We start from the raw sequence: 14,298 nt of genomic DNA on the forward strand, positions 1-14,298 counted from the left end.
TAGGTAAGAAGAATGATTTTAAATTCTATTCTGGATTTTACTGGAAGCCAATGCAGAGAAGCTAAAACAGGAGAAATATGATCTCTTTTCCTGGTTCCTGTCAGAACACGTGCTGCAGCATTCTGGATCAGCTGAAGAGTCTTAACGTACGTTTTCGTGCAGCCTGATAATAAGAAATTGCAGTAATCCAGCCTAGAAGTAACAAATGCATGGACTAGTTTTTCTGCATCATTTTTAGACAGGATATTCCTGATTTTCGCAATATTACATAGGTGAAAAAAGGCGGTCCTTGAAATTTGCTTAATGTGAGACTTAAACGACATGTCCTGATCAAAGATAACTCCAAGATTCCTCACAGTGGTGCTGGAGGCCAGGGCGATGCCATCAAGGGAAACTATATCTTTAGATAATGCGTCACGGAGGTGCTTAGGCCCCAGAACAATAACTTCAGTTTTATCTGAGTTTAACATTAGAAAATTACAGGTCATCCAGGTTTTAACATCCTGAAGGCACATTTGAAGTTTAGCTAACTGATGAGTTTCATCTGGTTTGATCGATAGATATAACTGAGTAACATCTGCATAACAATGAAAGCTTATGGAATATTTCCTGATAATATTGCCTAAAGGAAGCATATATAAAGTGAAGAGGATTGGTCCGAGGACAGATCCTTGAGGAACTCCATGACTAACTTTGGCGTGCATGGAGGACTCATCGTTAACATGTACAAACTGAAATCGATATGATAAATAGGACTTAAACCAGCTTAGAGCGGTTCCTTTAATGCCAATGAAATGTTCCAGTCTCTGCAATAGGATCTGATGGTCAATGGTATCAAGGGTGGACATTTTTTCTGGTCCTCTAACCCAGCAAACACTGACTTGTACCTCATAAGAACGAAGTTGGGAGAGTTAGAAAGGAGATGACTTCATTTATAGTGATAGTATGAGACTGATCTCCAGCCTAAGGCAGATTTGTGCGGGCGGTCAAGCGACCCACTGAGTTCCAGAGAAATACACATACATTCAACACATATATAACCAGTAAGTTTCAAATCTGGCCAAGAAATGTCCTAGCAAATCAAACATTTTTATTAAGAGTAATAAAAATTCTATTCTATTTCTATTAAGGCTAATGTCATAATTAGGGTCCACTTGTTAGAAAAAAGGATCACTCCACTACACTATACTCAGTTGTCACCTTCATATGCTATGGCCTTCATAGTCACTAGATCTCAACCCAGCTGAACACCTGGGAGATTGTGAAATGCCTTGTTAAATGGCACCCTCCACCTTCATCATTAAATCACCAAACAAAGGAATATCGTTTGGAAGAATGGTGGTCATCCCTTCAGAAGACTTCCACAGAGATCTGTGCCAAGGAGCTCTGGAGCTGTAGGCTCATAGTGGAACAACACCATACTAAAAAACTTTATGATTGTTTTTAGTTTAAGTTGTCACCCATCTGTATCTGCAGTAACCCAAGGTCCTTATTTCACAGCTGTTTCAAGTGGTCAAAAAGCCTTATTTGAAGGAAAAGAGCTGCACAGTAACCATCTTGCTTCCATCGAAGTGATTTAAAAAAATTCTGGGACAAAAAAATGAACAAAAATTGACTTGAACAAATGTCAAATGAAGCCAAAAGCCAATACGTGAATAAGTTGTAAAAAAATATATCTGTATGCTAAATATAAAGCCACAGCCAGTAGGTGGTTCGCTTAGCTTAGCATAAAAATGGAGAACAGGGGGAAACAGTAGGCTCTGTCTACAGTTTTTAAATGTAAAAACCTCTAAAGCTAACAAATTAACATATCAATTGCCTGGCTCAAGTCATGTCAGTCTTCTCATCAAGTCTTGACAAGAAAGCGAATAACTACATCATCAACTATTTGAATAGTGCATAACCAGGAAGAGATGAGGAGACTGGGCTAGAATATGATAAGAACATTAGATGTTTACATTAGAACTTGCCATTTGAAGCTCTTTTCCTGTGATAATAGTTGTTGCCAGAAGTGTAACAGACAGCCAACTCATAGAATAATGTTAGCTATCTGAGGATAAGTGAAAGATTTTATGTATGTTTTGATTATGCAGATCTTTTTATGTATATATCTTTGTGATATGGGAAATGTATTTTCTCTCTAACCCTGTTCTGTGTTTATGTATATATCTGACTATTTTTGTAATTTATAATAAAGTTTATTTAAAAAAAAACCAAAAAAACCCCCATCCAACTCATAGAGGTTAATGCTTCAATGCATTTCCTTATTCAAGGTTTGCTGGAGATTTTCTATGAGATTGCGGACAAAAGAGAATACTCTCTAAATTCATAGTTACTCAAATTACCATGGTTATGAAACAAATGAGACAGGGTTTGCAGTTGGCATCCCAGTGACTGAGTATTGTGTCTGCCTTGGTGTTCCTAATTTTATCTCTAAAAATAAAAACACAGTCTTTCTGAACCTTCCCTCCCAGCCGGTTCATCATCTTTAATCTGTCAGCCTTTGATCCTGTATGGAAACATACAACCTGTTATGTGACAAAGCACCCCACCCCCCACCACCACCACACACACACACACACACACACACACACACACACACACACACACACACACACCTGGATTTCTGTCACCTTCCACTAATTAATTTGTACAGTCTCTGTGGTTTTAAGAAACAGGCTCTTATTATGTCCTGCATCTATTTGCACAGTTTTGCATTCAGATTAGTTTAACATTGAATAGGACATCAAATTACACATACACCATGGTTTATTATTGGATTCTCCACCTTGGATGTCAAATTCAATGTGGATCAAATAAAGAAAGTTGTCACCCTGTGGTCTTTTCACCAGAACTGGTACTTTTTATCCCTCCTGGTCACATGTTTTTTTTTCATCTTCTGCATCCTGTTGTTCTCCAGGGCTCAGCTGATTCCTACACAAGCCGACCATCTGACTCGGATGTGTCCCTGGAGGAGGAGAAGGATGGTGGCCGGCAGGAGAGGGAGCAACAGGCCACTGTCCAGCTCGAGAGGGCAAAGGTCAGTTTCACTGGGATTTACAGGTCAATAGAGCTACATACTGTACTGTGTATCATATGAAACTCATATAATCTTACCTCACCTCACAACAGACACAGGTTCCAGTTTCCCTACTGATGTTAGCCTTAGTAGACCACAATATAGTATTATGGCATAAAGTTTAATAGTGGCTTTTTCTGCAGTATCACTGGTTGTATTAGACTATAGACCTCTTTCACGGCAACATTTTGACTTGTAGTAGGAAAAGCACAGTTGTTACTAATAACATTAACAATGACTCTGTTCAATTCCCAGTTATCCATCACAGTATGTAAATAGAATTCAGCAATTATATTATTATTTCCTACTATGACATGTCAAAATATCTAAAGTGAAAATGTTGCAAAATAGTACGAGCAGGGTTTTTGCATCACCTTGTTTTTTTCAGGTGTCTTAACCACTTTATTATCCAAAAACAGACCTACACATGTGGCTATTTTATCCTGATGAAGTTATAGTTATATTAGTAATTCTAGCAGTAGTATTAAACTGTAGTTGTGGCATAGCTATTGTAGAAGTAACTGGACTGTCAGCAAACAGCAGCAGTGCTAGTAAGTACTGTGATGCAGCCTTTAACACCAGGAAAAGACACTGTTTCACCTGAAATATATTGATATCTCCCCCAGATCTATCAGTAAATTAATTTATGTTAAATAATAAGTTAAATTAAATAAAACCAGTTAAATAAATGACAAGAGGAAAAATCATCAAGTTTTTTATTACAGCCCTGTAGTTCATAGTAAAAAAAAAGATTTAAAAAAGGATAAAAGAATAAGAAAAATATATAAGGTAGACATGTTTGAAGAAGCCATCTTTGTAGATTATCGAGGCTTTTTGGCATTGGAGTGAGATTTTCTGCTGCCCCTGCTGTGTGCTGTGGCTGTGTCTTGCAGCCACCTTTGTCAGGAGGCACCCACCCCTCACTGCAGGCTTGTTGCATGTGACGCTGGTGCTTGATGAGCCCGTCAGTGCTGTATTAACTTGCTCTGCTGAGGGGGAAAATCTCCAGCCGTATCTCTGTGTATTCACTGTTGCTTCTGTTGTGTTATATATATATATATATATATATATACACATATATATTGTGATATAAAATTTCATATTGTGTAGTAGATTTTATTCATATGTACATTATTGCATACTAATGTTGCCACCTTAATGCTGTGATAACTCTTTTCTCTCTCGCTGTTTTATAGACTAAATCAGTGGCATTTGCTGTGAGGACCAATGTCAGCTACTGTGGTGCTCTGGATGAGGATGTTCCTGTGGCTGGCACTGCCATCTCCTTTGATGCCAAGGATTTCCTCCACATCAAAGAGGTACAATTCAGGCACTACCCAATAGCGCTAAATCTGTGGCACTGTAGGGAGGATTGAATTTAGTCCACTCCATTTGGTTTATATATCAAGCAGGCTGGCTTTTTATTATAAACAGTTAAACTGCATCTGAATCAATGGTCAAGGTATATTAAACTAACCATTAACCATAGCAGCCTCTAACTTTATAGAATATCATCCGTTACCCCACTGGCCATATAAACCCGACAATGAGAGAAAGTGGCTGCAACCAAACTCAAAAAACACAGCCTATCATGAGAAAACAATCTCACGAGCATTAATCTGTAAGCAGATAGAATTTCCCCATATGTCAAGAAACTATAAATGTTTAAGCACTGTGTGTCAAGTTTTTCTAGTCATAAAAGAAAAAAGAAAAGTAAACATTGTGTTTTGGTTAGGTGCCTATTCCATTTTTGAAAATTTAGAACGCTTGGTCATCCCCATGCTCAAATATGTTGATGCAATTTGTGATAAAGATTTGGGACTTTTGCCATTTGTGTAAGAATTGCATTTTTCTGCAACTGGATGGAAAGTACTTTTGTTACTTGTGTCCTGGAAATGCTCAGAAACCCAATCTCTTTTTGGTCAATTTACCTAGGAAAACCATACATCCTCTGAATGCCCTAGGTCTCTAGTTTGTGGATGTAAAGTTTCATAATGCTGTCATTACTAGAGGTCACAATCGGTCATTTTATACAGTGAGGTCAAGTTTCAAAAAATGGTCTTACTGCAGTGAATTGGTTACTATGGGGACTAACACTATGCAACTTAAATACTATTTGGCTCATTGAATCCACAAGAGTGTCAGCTTTCCAATCATACCCAATTTATGCCATTCAAATTTTGTTCAATGTATACTGAAGCAGCTCCCAATCATTAGTTAGACTTGGAATTCTAATCAAATACACGTTTTTAATAAGGGATTATAAAAAGCTTCATTCATAACTGTCCTAACAGAGTTATGTGAAGAGTTATGTGAGGTTTTCTGTCTGTTTTTTTACTATCCAATCTACAGAAGTACAGCAATGACTGGTGGATCGGCCGTCTGGTGAAAGAGGGCTGTGACATCGGCTTCATCCCGAGCCCTCTGAAGCTGGAAAACATCCGACTCCAGCAGGAACAGAAGAGAGGACGCTTCCACGGGTGAGTAGAGGTGGAGGACTGGATGAGAACTGGGATGTCAGAGTGATGGAGGTGTGGGAATCAGCAGTAGTAGCAGAAATTGTAGAAAAGATACACGGCATCAAAAGGGATAAAGAGAGTTGGAGGGTTTTGGGGGTTGTGTTGAGGAGTGAGCCACTTTAGGGATGAGTAAAAGCCTGCAGTTGAGCCGGCAGATATGGAGGAAAACCAAGCTGTGTCGTGTGGTCCAGCCTCTCAGAGGTGTGCCTGGAACGTTGCCACCACAGAATTTTCCATCAGATGGGTTGATGTGTTTCAGCCACTAAGGCAATTAGTGCTGTTCAGTGCCATCATCTTGTTGCCTTGAGTCATTTTGCTCCCCTGTTTCTGGTTTTCTATTACTAAAAGTCTTTGTGTCTGTAGCCTTAGCCTCAATAAAAACAGTGAAACAAAAATGTTTTTAAGGAGATGATGATAGGTTGTATGTACAGTTACAACACAATCAATCTGAGTCAGTTGACACATATGATTAATCTAAGCTCAGTATTATCCTATTTTTATTTCAGTTATTTCCTGTATTAATTTATTTTTTTTAGATCTTGTGTAGCTCAAGGCAACCTCACATTAAAGCAAACTAAAAAACATCACAGTTAACGATTCTATGATATGTTTTTTACATCCAAGAAATAGCTGAACTTCATTTTCTGTCTTTAGCAAACTATTTCGTAGCATGATGTGTAGCCTGAGTACAGTCTGTGGTAACATGTTTCCCAGGAGTCAATGTTTTACTGATGACATCTTGCTGAATTTCACATTAACACTTTTCTCTTTCTATTCACTCTTCATCATTGTAGCAGTAAGTCTAGCGGGAATTCTTCCTCCAGTCTGGGAGAAATGGTGTCAGGCACATTCAAGCCAAACCCCAACTCTGCAGGTTGGTCCCACCGATACAAGTCTATTTAGGAGAGGAGACACTGTCATCCAACTCACAGAGGGAATTTGTCTTATCTGCTCTCTGTTTGTGTCTGTAGTATTCATTCAGCTCCTGTGATATTGTTAGGTGTGTTGTCTCATATAAATCCACATATAGTCCCAGTCCAGTGTGCACTTATTCACTTGGTCTTTCCTTTCTTTTTCAGGAAAGCAGAAGCAGAAAGTGGTGAGTGTGCCATTTACATATTAATTAATATTAACACAATTAATTCATTTTATAGGGGGTTTGTAAAGCACAGCTTGAGTTACTGATCAAAAGTAAAGTGAAGAATTCCCCAGATCTTCTCTCAATGGCTTAGTTCTAATAATTAATGGTAAACTATCTTTATTTTAAATTTATACATAGAGCACAAACTTGAATGTTATGAATAATATGAATGAATGTGGCTAGCGAGGTATAAATGTATAAATGGTCTTCTGAAGTTGCCTGAATTTCCCAAATTATTGGAGTGATCTGAGCTTCTTTGAAACTGTACTAATAATGACAATGCTACAGAAGTTGGTTAGTATGGAGATTCCTTTGAAAAGCATGATTGATTACTGCATTTACTGTTTATTTATTTACTTGTTTGTTACTAATACTATTTTAAAATGTTTGACATGTTAGAGAAAACATTGGTTGATTGACAGTTTGGAGCAGCTATCCTGTTTTAACATTTCCACCACAGATCATGCCTTTAATTAACATGTCATTCTCGTGGCAGTTGTTCTTAATGAAAATGTAGTTTTTATCAAACTAAAATGGACGGCTACCAGTAATTTTAACTCACCTCCACTAACAAACCTAATAAAACACTAACATTTGTTTTAGTACTTGCAGTGGATTTCAGCTTGCACAGAAAACAGCGATATTTGTTTGGATTTTCACTGGACATCATCACTGGATGAGCAGTGTTATTTAATTTAGAACAATCCACTTTATTTTGCACCTACCCAAAGTCAGTGGGTTATATTAAATTAATTGGTTGCGGCATCTGAGTCAGATTCTACGCTGCAGACAAATTACTTTTCACAAGTGAATAGACATAGACATGTCCCGTGATGACATGTCTATAGCTTAAAACAATACTGTTTTATACTAATTGAAAATCATTAAATCATTTTATTCAAATAAAAATGGTACGTTCTTTAGAGCATCATCTCCATAGCTCGGAAGAAGGCTCAGTTGCTTTAGAGAGACACATGCTGATATTAAATCTTGACTGTAGCTGTGTGCCCCCCTCCCCAGGCAGAGCACATCCCTCCTTATGATGTGGTTCCCTCCATGAGGCCGGTTGTCCTGGTGGGGCCGTCCCTGAAAGGTTACGAGGTAGGACGCGCTGCTGCTCCTCGAGCCATCTGACTCAGTCTCTTTTTCACAGCCACAACTAAAGTCTCTTAATCCTTACATTGCTTAGCCAATAGCTTTCTATAACTAATAATAAAAATACCCAGTATTCTAGGTTGTGCACTTTCATATACAGATTGAAAGCTTTTTCATCTTTACTGTGTTAGGCCAAAAAGTCTCTTTATGTAATTTCCTTAGAATGACAATGCATCCATTATGGGCCAAGCTGACTTATGGCTTATGTTGCATCATTTTATGGCTTCTTGTATTTGCACATAGGTCAATTCCTTCTACAGTTAAGATTCCCAGGCATACAATGTTGCCTGCTCATTGATTACCAGTTACCATTGGAACCACGGGGCAAACAATGAACGAGGAGGTTAGAGATGGCAGCTGGAGTCAGTTGTCAGGGAATCACAATCTTCTTGCCTCCCATTCTGGTGTTACCGTGGTAACAACCTTCTTGGTAAACTGCATTGGTCTGAAAAAAAATGGAGCATGGTTTGAAATTAGAAACAGAGAATAATATGCACTGCATTAAGGTTTTGGAAAGAGATGAGTGAGACTGAACTGGCATTTTACGTTTCCATAAGGAATCGAGATTTTAGATGTTAACCACCTCAGACACCAGTAGCAGGGCTATTCGTTCTGCCAGTGGTGCAAAATGAGGGTGTAGTTACTTGTATTCATTACAGGGTGCTTAATAAGATAATTAATTGTATCAAGCTTGTGGGAAGGATGCGGTGGTGGAAGAGGTATTCAGATATTTTACTTAAGTGAAAGTAGCAATACCACAAATACTCTATTACAACTAAAAGCTGTGTAAGCATTATAAGTTCTTGTTATGCAGCAGAATGACCATTGACAGTGTTATATCACTATATATTATCAATCAATAATCAGTACCGATGTATTAAAATTCCAATATGCATGTACGCAGTATTTTAATGTTGCAGCTAGTTGAGCTGTACAATAACTACTTAATTTATATATTGTTGGGTAGTTTAGTCCATTTTAGAAAGTGGGCTTATGCTTGTATGTGAAATAATAATCTTCAAAGTAACCGGTAACTGTAGCTGTCAAATAAATGTAGTGGAAGTAAAAAGTACAACGATTTGCTCTAAAATGTAGTGGAGTGTAAGAACATAGTAGCATAAAATAGAAAACGTCAATTAAAGTACAAGTACCTAAAAAAAAAAATGAAGCAATTTTTGGTTCACAAAATTATTGCAAATGTTAATAGCACTAAATTTCATCTGACAACTGCTCCATGTTTCAGCTCAAAGGACATGCAGCCCCTGTCAACCCTCCGTCACTGTCAAGCTCATTTGAACAAATCAGAGTGACAAGTGGCGCAGTCAAACTTAAGCTGTTTTGAATCGTGTATCCACGAATTCATTGCCTTGAGTCACGCACCTCAGACCAATAGAATAATTGTCTGCCCTGCTTCATCTTGAATTTCTGTTTTAATTGAAGGCCTTGGATTGGCTTTCATATTCATCAGCAAAAGCTATATTGGAGACTGGACTTTGTGATCTCCCCCAATTCATCACCTGTGCATTGGTCTTTCCGACACTTCTCATTGTAGCTCTTAATCACTTTATTTAATGTGGCCCACGTTAGTTCTGCAGAGACCCAGGAGGAAAGAAACTGTGTGCGCTGGAGACAAATCGCTCGGTCAAGTGTGTAATTCACAGACCCGGCTCAGCCGCAGCCTGAATGGATTGAATCAGAATGAATAATAGCATTCAACTCCTACTTGTTTTCTATTCTATAGCATATTCAGTAAATTTGTAAGGATGTTGATGTTGTAGGCCTCTTTTGTTTGCTTGTAACATGCCTTTAATTACCTGATATTCTTCTCCTTCCTCTTCCCTTTTCATCTTGTGTCCTCCGCCTTCGTCTTCGATTCATCGATATAGGTAACTGATATGATGCAGAAGGCGCTGTTTGACTTCCTGAAGCACAGGTTTGACGGAAGGTGAGCAGTCAAAGTGAAGCAGGGTCTTTCATACAGTGCATTATCCTGCTGCCACTTTACTCTGTTTGACGCATATATTTTGTGTTGTTTCAGGATATCCATCACAAGGGTAACAGCTGACATATCGTTGGCCAAGAGGTCAGTACTAAACAACCCCAGTAAGAGGGCCATCATTGAGAGATCCAACACCCGCTCCAACCTTGGTAAAGCTACAGGAACTGTTTCACTCAATGATGTGCATTTCTTGTTGGTGTTGATACTGTGGATGTTATGTAATTACCTTCACAGTCCTTCTTGTTGTCATAGTTGTTCTGCTGTATGTTGTTGTGTTCTCGTAGCGGAGGTCCAGAGTGAAATAGAAAGGATCTTTGAGCTGGCCAGGTCTCTGCAGCTGGTAGTGTTGGATGCAGACACCATTAACCATCCAGCACAGCTCATCAAGACCTCATTAGCACCCATTATCGTCCATGTTAAGGTGTCCTCACCTAAGGTAAGATTTAAGGCCATCCAATAAAACTGTTGATTTTCACATTTGTTCCAGCAAGATTCTATATGTAGTTTTTACATTACATATATTTCATTTAGCTGATGCTTTTATCCAAAGCGACTTACAATTGCTATGTATGTCAGAGGTCACGCCTCTGAAGCATCGAGGGGTTAAGTGTCTTGCTCAGGGACACAATGGTGGATGTGTCACAGTGGGGGATTGAACCCAGGTCTCTCACACCAAAGGCATGTGTCTTATCCACTGGCCCATCAACGCCCCCGCTGCAGTTGGTATCTTTTGAGGATTAACATTATTTAATGATAAAAAAGTAACTTGCTGCATTTGGCAGCTAGTAACAAGCAGAATAATATGTCAAACAGAGCCTCAGAAACAGTTTTAGTTTAATGTCCCTGATATTTACATTTCAAAGTGAAATATGAGGAAGCCCATCCAGGCGGTGAGGAGGTCTTGGGTAGAAGGGATTACTTTTACACTTGGTAATCCTAACTCTTTGTAGATTGTGTTTATTCCATAATTGGAGATATTTTCTTGTGTTCTTTTTGAACTTTATATGTGCTTCCCACAGGTCCTCCAGCGGCTAATAAAATCAAGAGGGAAATCTCAAAGCAAACACTTGAACGTGCAGCTTGTTGCAGCAGAAAAACTAGCACAGTGTCCTTCTGTGAGTAAACTTTAAACACCCTTTTAAATCTAGACAAGCAACAACTACTTAGTTAGGCTTTATTCTGCACCAGTGGTATAACTTTGGAAAGAAATCTATATGCAGCAGCAGCAGCAGCTACACTTTTCTTCTTCCTCTCCCACCTCAGGAGATGTTTGATATTATTCTGGATGAGAACCAGCTGGAAGATGCGTGTGAACACCTGGCAGAGTACCTGGAGGCATACTGGCGTGCTACACACACTTCACTTAGCACACCACTCAACCCCCTGCTGGGACGCAATCTGGGCTCCACCGCTCTCTCCCCGTATCCTTCTGCCATTCAGGTGAACAGTGTAAAAGTTGTCTTGTGTTCTCTTTCTTTGGTAATTAATTTTAAAGTCTGAACTCCCTGATTGTTTATCAGTGTGTTAAATGCTGCTCATCATTCTCGCTAAAATATAACTTCACATTTATCAACCTTCCGGCAGAGGAAAACATACAATTACAATGAGGGAATGTTGTGCTTCTGATAAATGTACTACACCTTAAAGCCATAGCTGTGATGCATGCATTCTAACCAGATTTTCTAGCAATGGGCAGAAATGTTTAACGGAGCAAAGCAATCATTATTTTCTCTCTCAAACAGGCCCAAAGAAACCGCAACAGTAACCACACGACAACTGACCACTCACCTGTTGAACGTCGTAGCCTGATGCCTGCTGATGAGAACTACCATAATGAACGGGCACGGAAAAATCGCAACCGTCTGTCCTCAGGCTCACAGCACAGCCGGGACCACTCGCCTCTGGTGGAGGAGGACTACCAGGACCCCTACCAGGATTCTTACAAGCCTCATCGTAACCGAGGATCCCCAGGAGGCTACAGCCAGGACTCCAGACACCGGCTTTGAGTTGTGGCCTGCTGTAAACAAAGTGTAGACTTTCTCTAACCAACCACCATGGGCATAAGAGTTGAGGCAGCTTTGCTGTAACATGATGAAACTACTACACTCATTTGGACTGTAACAACCTCGTATCGATGTGTAGTACCTAATTTTCCCTTTGGCCTTGGCCCCTGCCAAATGAGCATTTGAACCTAAAAAAATAAGAATCCTGCTCTGCTCTTGCTTTGATGTGAACAAGAGATGGGACTAGATATAAACGTAGCACAGAAGCAGAAAAGTTATGTTTTGAAGGGAAGTCTAAAGCTGGACCTGCTCTGAATATGCCCCAGATGTGGCTTGTGAGTGAAGTACACTAGCAGGTGATAGTGTACGATGTAGGCTCTTCTGGACCCTCCCCTGCCATCTCAGCTGTTACTGTAGCATGAAAGTAGGACTGTAATTACAGGTCACTACCTGCCTCAAGCCAGTGCCAGATAGCAAGAGCATCCAGCGGTGATGATCAGCACCGAGCCTGTTTGCACGCGTCCAGGAGCTGCTAGAAGCAGAGTATAATGCATCTTTAATGCTCCTCAAGTTTGTTTGCCAATGTTGCCATGTGAGTGTAATAAATCCAGTGGAAGCCTGTTCCCAAGTCCAGAGTTTTACACTATTTCTTTGAAGTGACATGAATGGTGTTGTGGTGTTCTCATCGGGGTTCACAGTAGCTCCCTGTGCCCCCTCTTTGTTGTTTCTTAATGCCATTTTTGTCATTAACCATATCAAGACAGAAATATAAAAATCATGCAAATACTATCACATTTCAAAGCCCCAAACCTCAGGAATGAGAGGTCATTTATACCTAGAAGTGTGCTGACAGATGTAGCGTTTATGTTCTTACCCATCTGACAGGGATTTGAAGATATTTTACGATTTAGTTGTTATAAAAAGCTGTTAATGTAAGGAAGGAACACTTCCATATGTTACTAAAATGCTCATGCCAGCATGTTTTACATATGCCATGCATTTATCAACTGCTATTGTCTGTCATGTGTTTGGCAGGACATCATTTGGAATTGATGGAATTGGATTTAGTGAGTTAGTATATTGAGGGCTTCCATGTGTAAATACTGTCAAATTAACTGAAAGAAAGGAACTTTAATTTATTTAACGTTTCACTTTCAGTTCATTAAATTTATCCTTTCAAACCTTCCAACTTATGATAAAGATAGCTTTCCTCCATCTTACTTTATTAGGTTTTATAAAATAAAGTAACATTGAAACATTTTCATTTCAAGTAGCTACTTAAGGCCCAATTATCATATATCCATATTTTCAGCTAAAGCTTTTTCATTGTATTCATTGAGTTTCATTAAAGACTCCTAATGAGTGAGAAACTATTTGAAAGCACTTGGGCAGGACTGTGCTGCTTTTGTCATAATGTCTTTTACATGCTACTTTCATGGAAATGCAGAGCAGTTCCCTGTTTCTTATTGGATGGATTCACATGTCTGCTACCAGATAATAAAGGATTGATATATCATTACCTTTTAATGACATATCCTTGTATCTTGTAATTTAATATTTGTTGAAAATCAGGTTTTTATTTCATTTCAAGATCGACAAGGAGACTTCAGTTCTTATCTGCCATAAACAGTAGCTTTTATTGTTGTTGAAAACTCTGGAGAAACAATTTAAAATATCTGAATACTGCCTGTGAGAGAATGATGCATTGATTAGAAGTTTGTGTGTGCTGTCATTTTACAGTTGTAATGAAATAAACTGCCCTTATGCCATTTTATGGATAGCACTGTTTTTTGTTCACACACACACACACACACACACAAATGCATTTTCTGAATGCACCATATTTTTAGCATTAAACACTTAATTTATCCTAATTAATCCTGCATTCTGTTGAAATTTTCAGCACCAATTCCTGCCTTTTCTGCATCAATTTATGGTGGAAATGTTTTTAGGCATTATTCAAATTATTGCATTATTGTCAACAGAAACACAAAACTCAGGCAGCAGGTGACAATTTAAAATAAAAAATATACCTTTCAATCATTCTGTATTTCTTTTTCTTTCAATGATTCAGTGTTCCCTCCTCTTTGTGTCTTTGTTTGGGCAAGTTTCAAGTTACATGGCACATTTTCACCTCAAAGATAAATTAATTCATTTTAATTAGTTTGAAACTCCTGGACTGAATATTCAAAACTTTTTGCATCTATCTCGCATAATTGTTTAATCTGACATCTCCAGAAAGATTTTTAAGAGAATAACGTCATAATTTAATCACATCTCCCCGCCCTGTAATCTGCTGTTCATTCCTTGCTCTGCTGATATGATAGAATCCCAGACAGACAGACGCGGAAGACGTTTCGGACTGGATAAACCTGTGCAAAACGAAACTAACTGAAAACAGT

The 14,298-nt window shown here is 38.7% G+C and overlaps 1 protein-coding gene across 4 annotated transcripts in view; it reads left to right on the forward strand.

Annotated features, from left to right (window-relative positions):
* The window catches only part of cacnb4a (calcium channel, voltage-dependent, beta 4a subunit), a 37,382-nt gene extending 23,715 nt beyond the window's left edge, over positions 1–13,667 (forward strand). For 3 of the 4 annotated variants that reach the window (XM_046054770.1, XM_046054769.1, XM_046054772.1), the window contains 12 exons: positions 2,921–3,040; positions 4,276–4,398; positions 5,432–5,559; positions 6,393–6,472; positions 6,678–6,697; positions 7,760–7,840; positions 9,781–9,839; positions 9,933–10,042; positions 10,178–10,329; positions 10,913–11,008; positions 11,157–11,333; positions 11,636–13,667. In XM_046054770.1, the coding sequence (XP_045910726.1) occupies positions 2,921–3,040; positions 4,276–4,398; positions 5,432–5,559; positions 6,393–6,472; positions 6,678–6,697; positions 7,760–7,840; positions 9,781–9,839; positions 9,933–10,042; positions 10,178–10,329; positions 10,913–11,008; positions 11,157–11,333; positions 11,636–11,899 (1,410 nt within the window). In that variant the 3' untranslated portion in view covers positions 11,900–13,667. Of the gene's footprint in view, positions 1–2,920; positions 3,041–4,275; positions 4,399–5,431; positions 5,560–5,623; positions 5,626–6,392; positions 6,473–6,677; positions 6,698–7,759; positions 7,841–9,780; positions 9,840–9,932; positions 10,043–10,177; positions 10,330–10,912; positions 11,009–11,156; positions 11,334–11,635 lie in introns of all 4 variants that reach the window. The other variant, XM_046054771.1, reaches the window with a different exon arrangement.
* The last annotated feature ends 631 nt before the right edge of the window (positions 13,668–14,298 follow it).

The sequence above is a fragment of the Micropterus dolomieu genome, linkage group LG07 (genome assembly GCF_021292245.1).
Source record: "Micropterus dolomieu isolate WLL.071019.BEF.003 ecotype Adirondacks linkage group LG07, ASM2129224v1, whole genome shotgun sequence".
Classification (NCBI taxonomy): Eukaryota; Metazoa; Chordata; class Actinopteri; order Centrarchiformes; family Centrarchidae; genus Micropterus; species Micropterus dolomieu.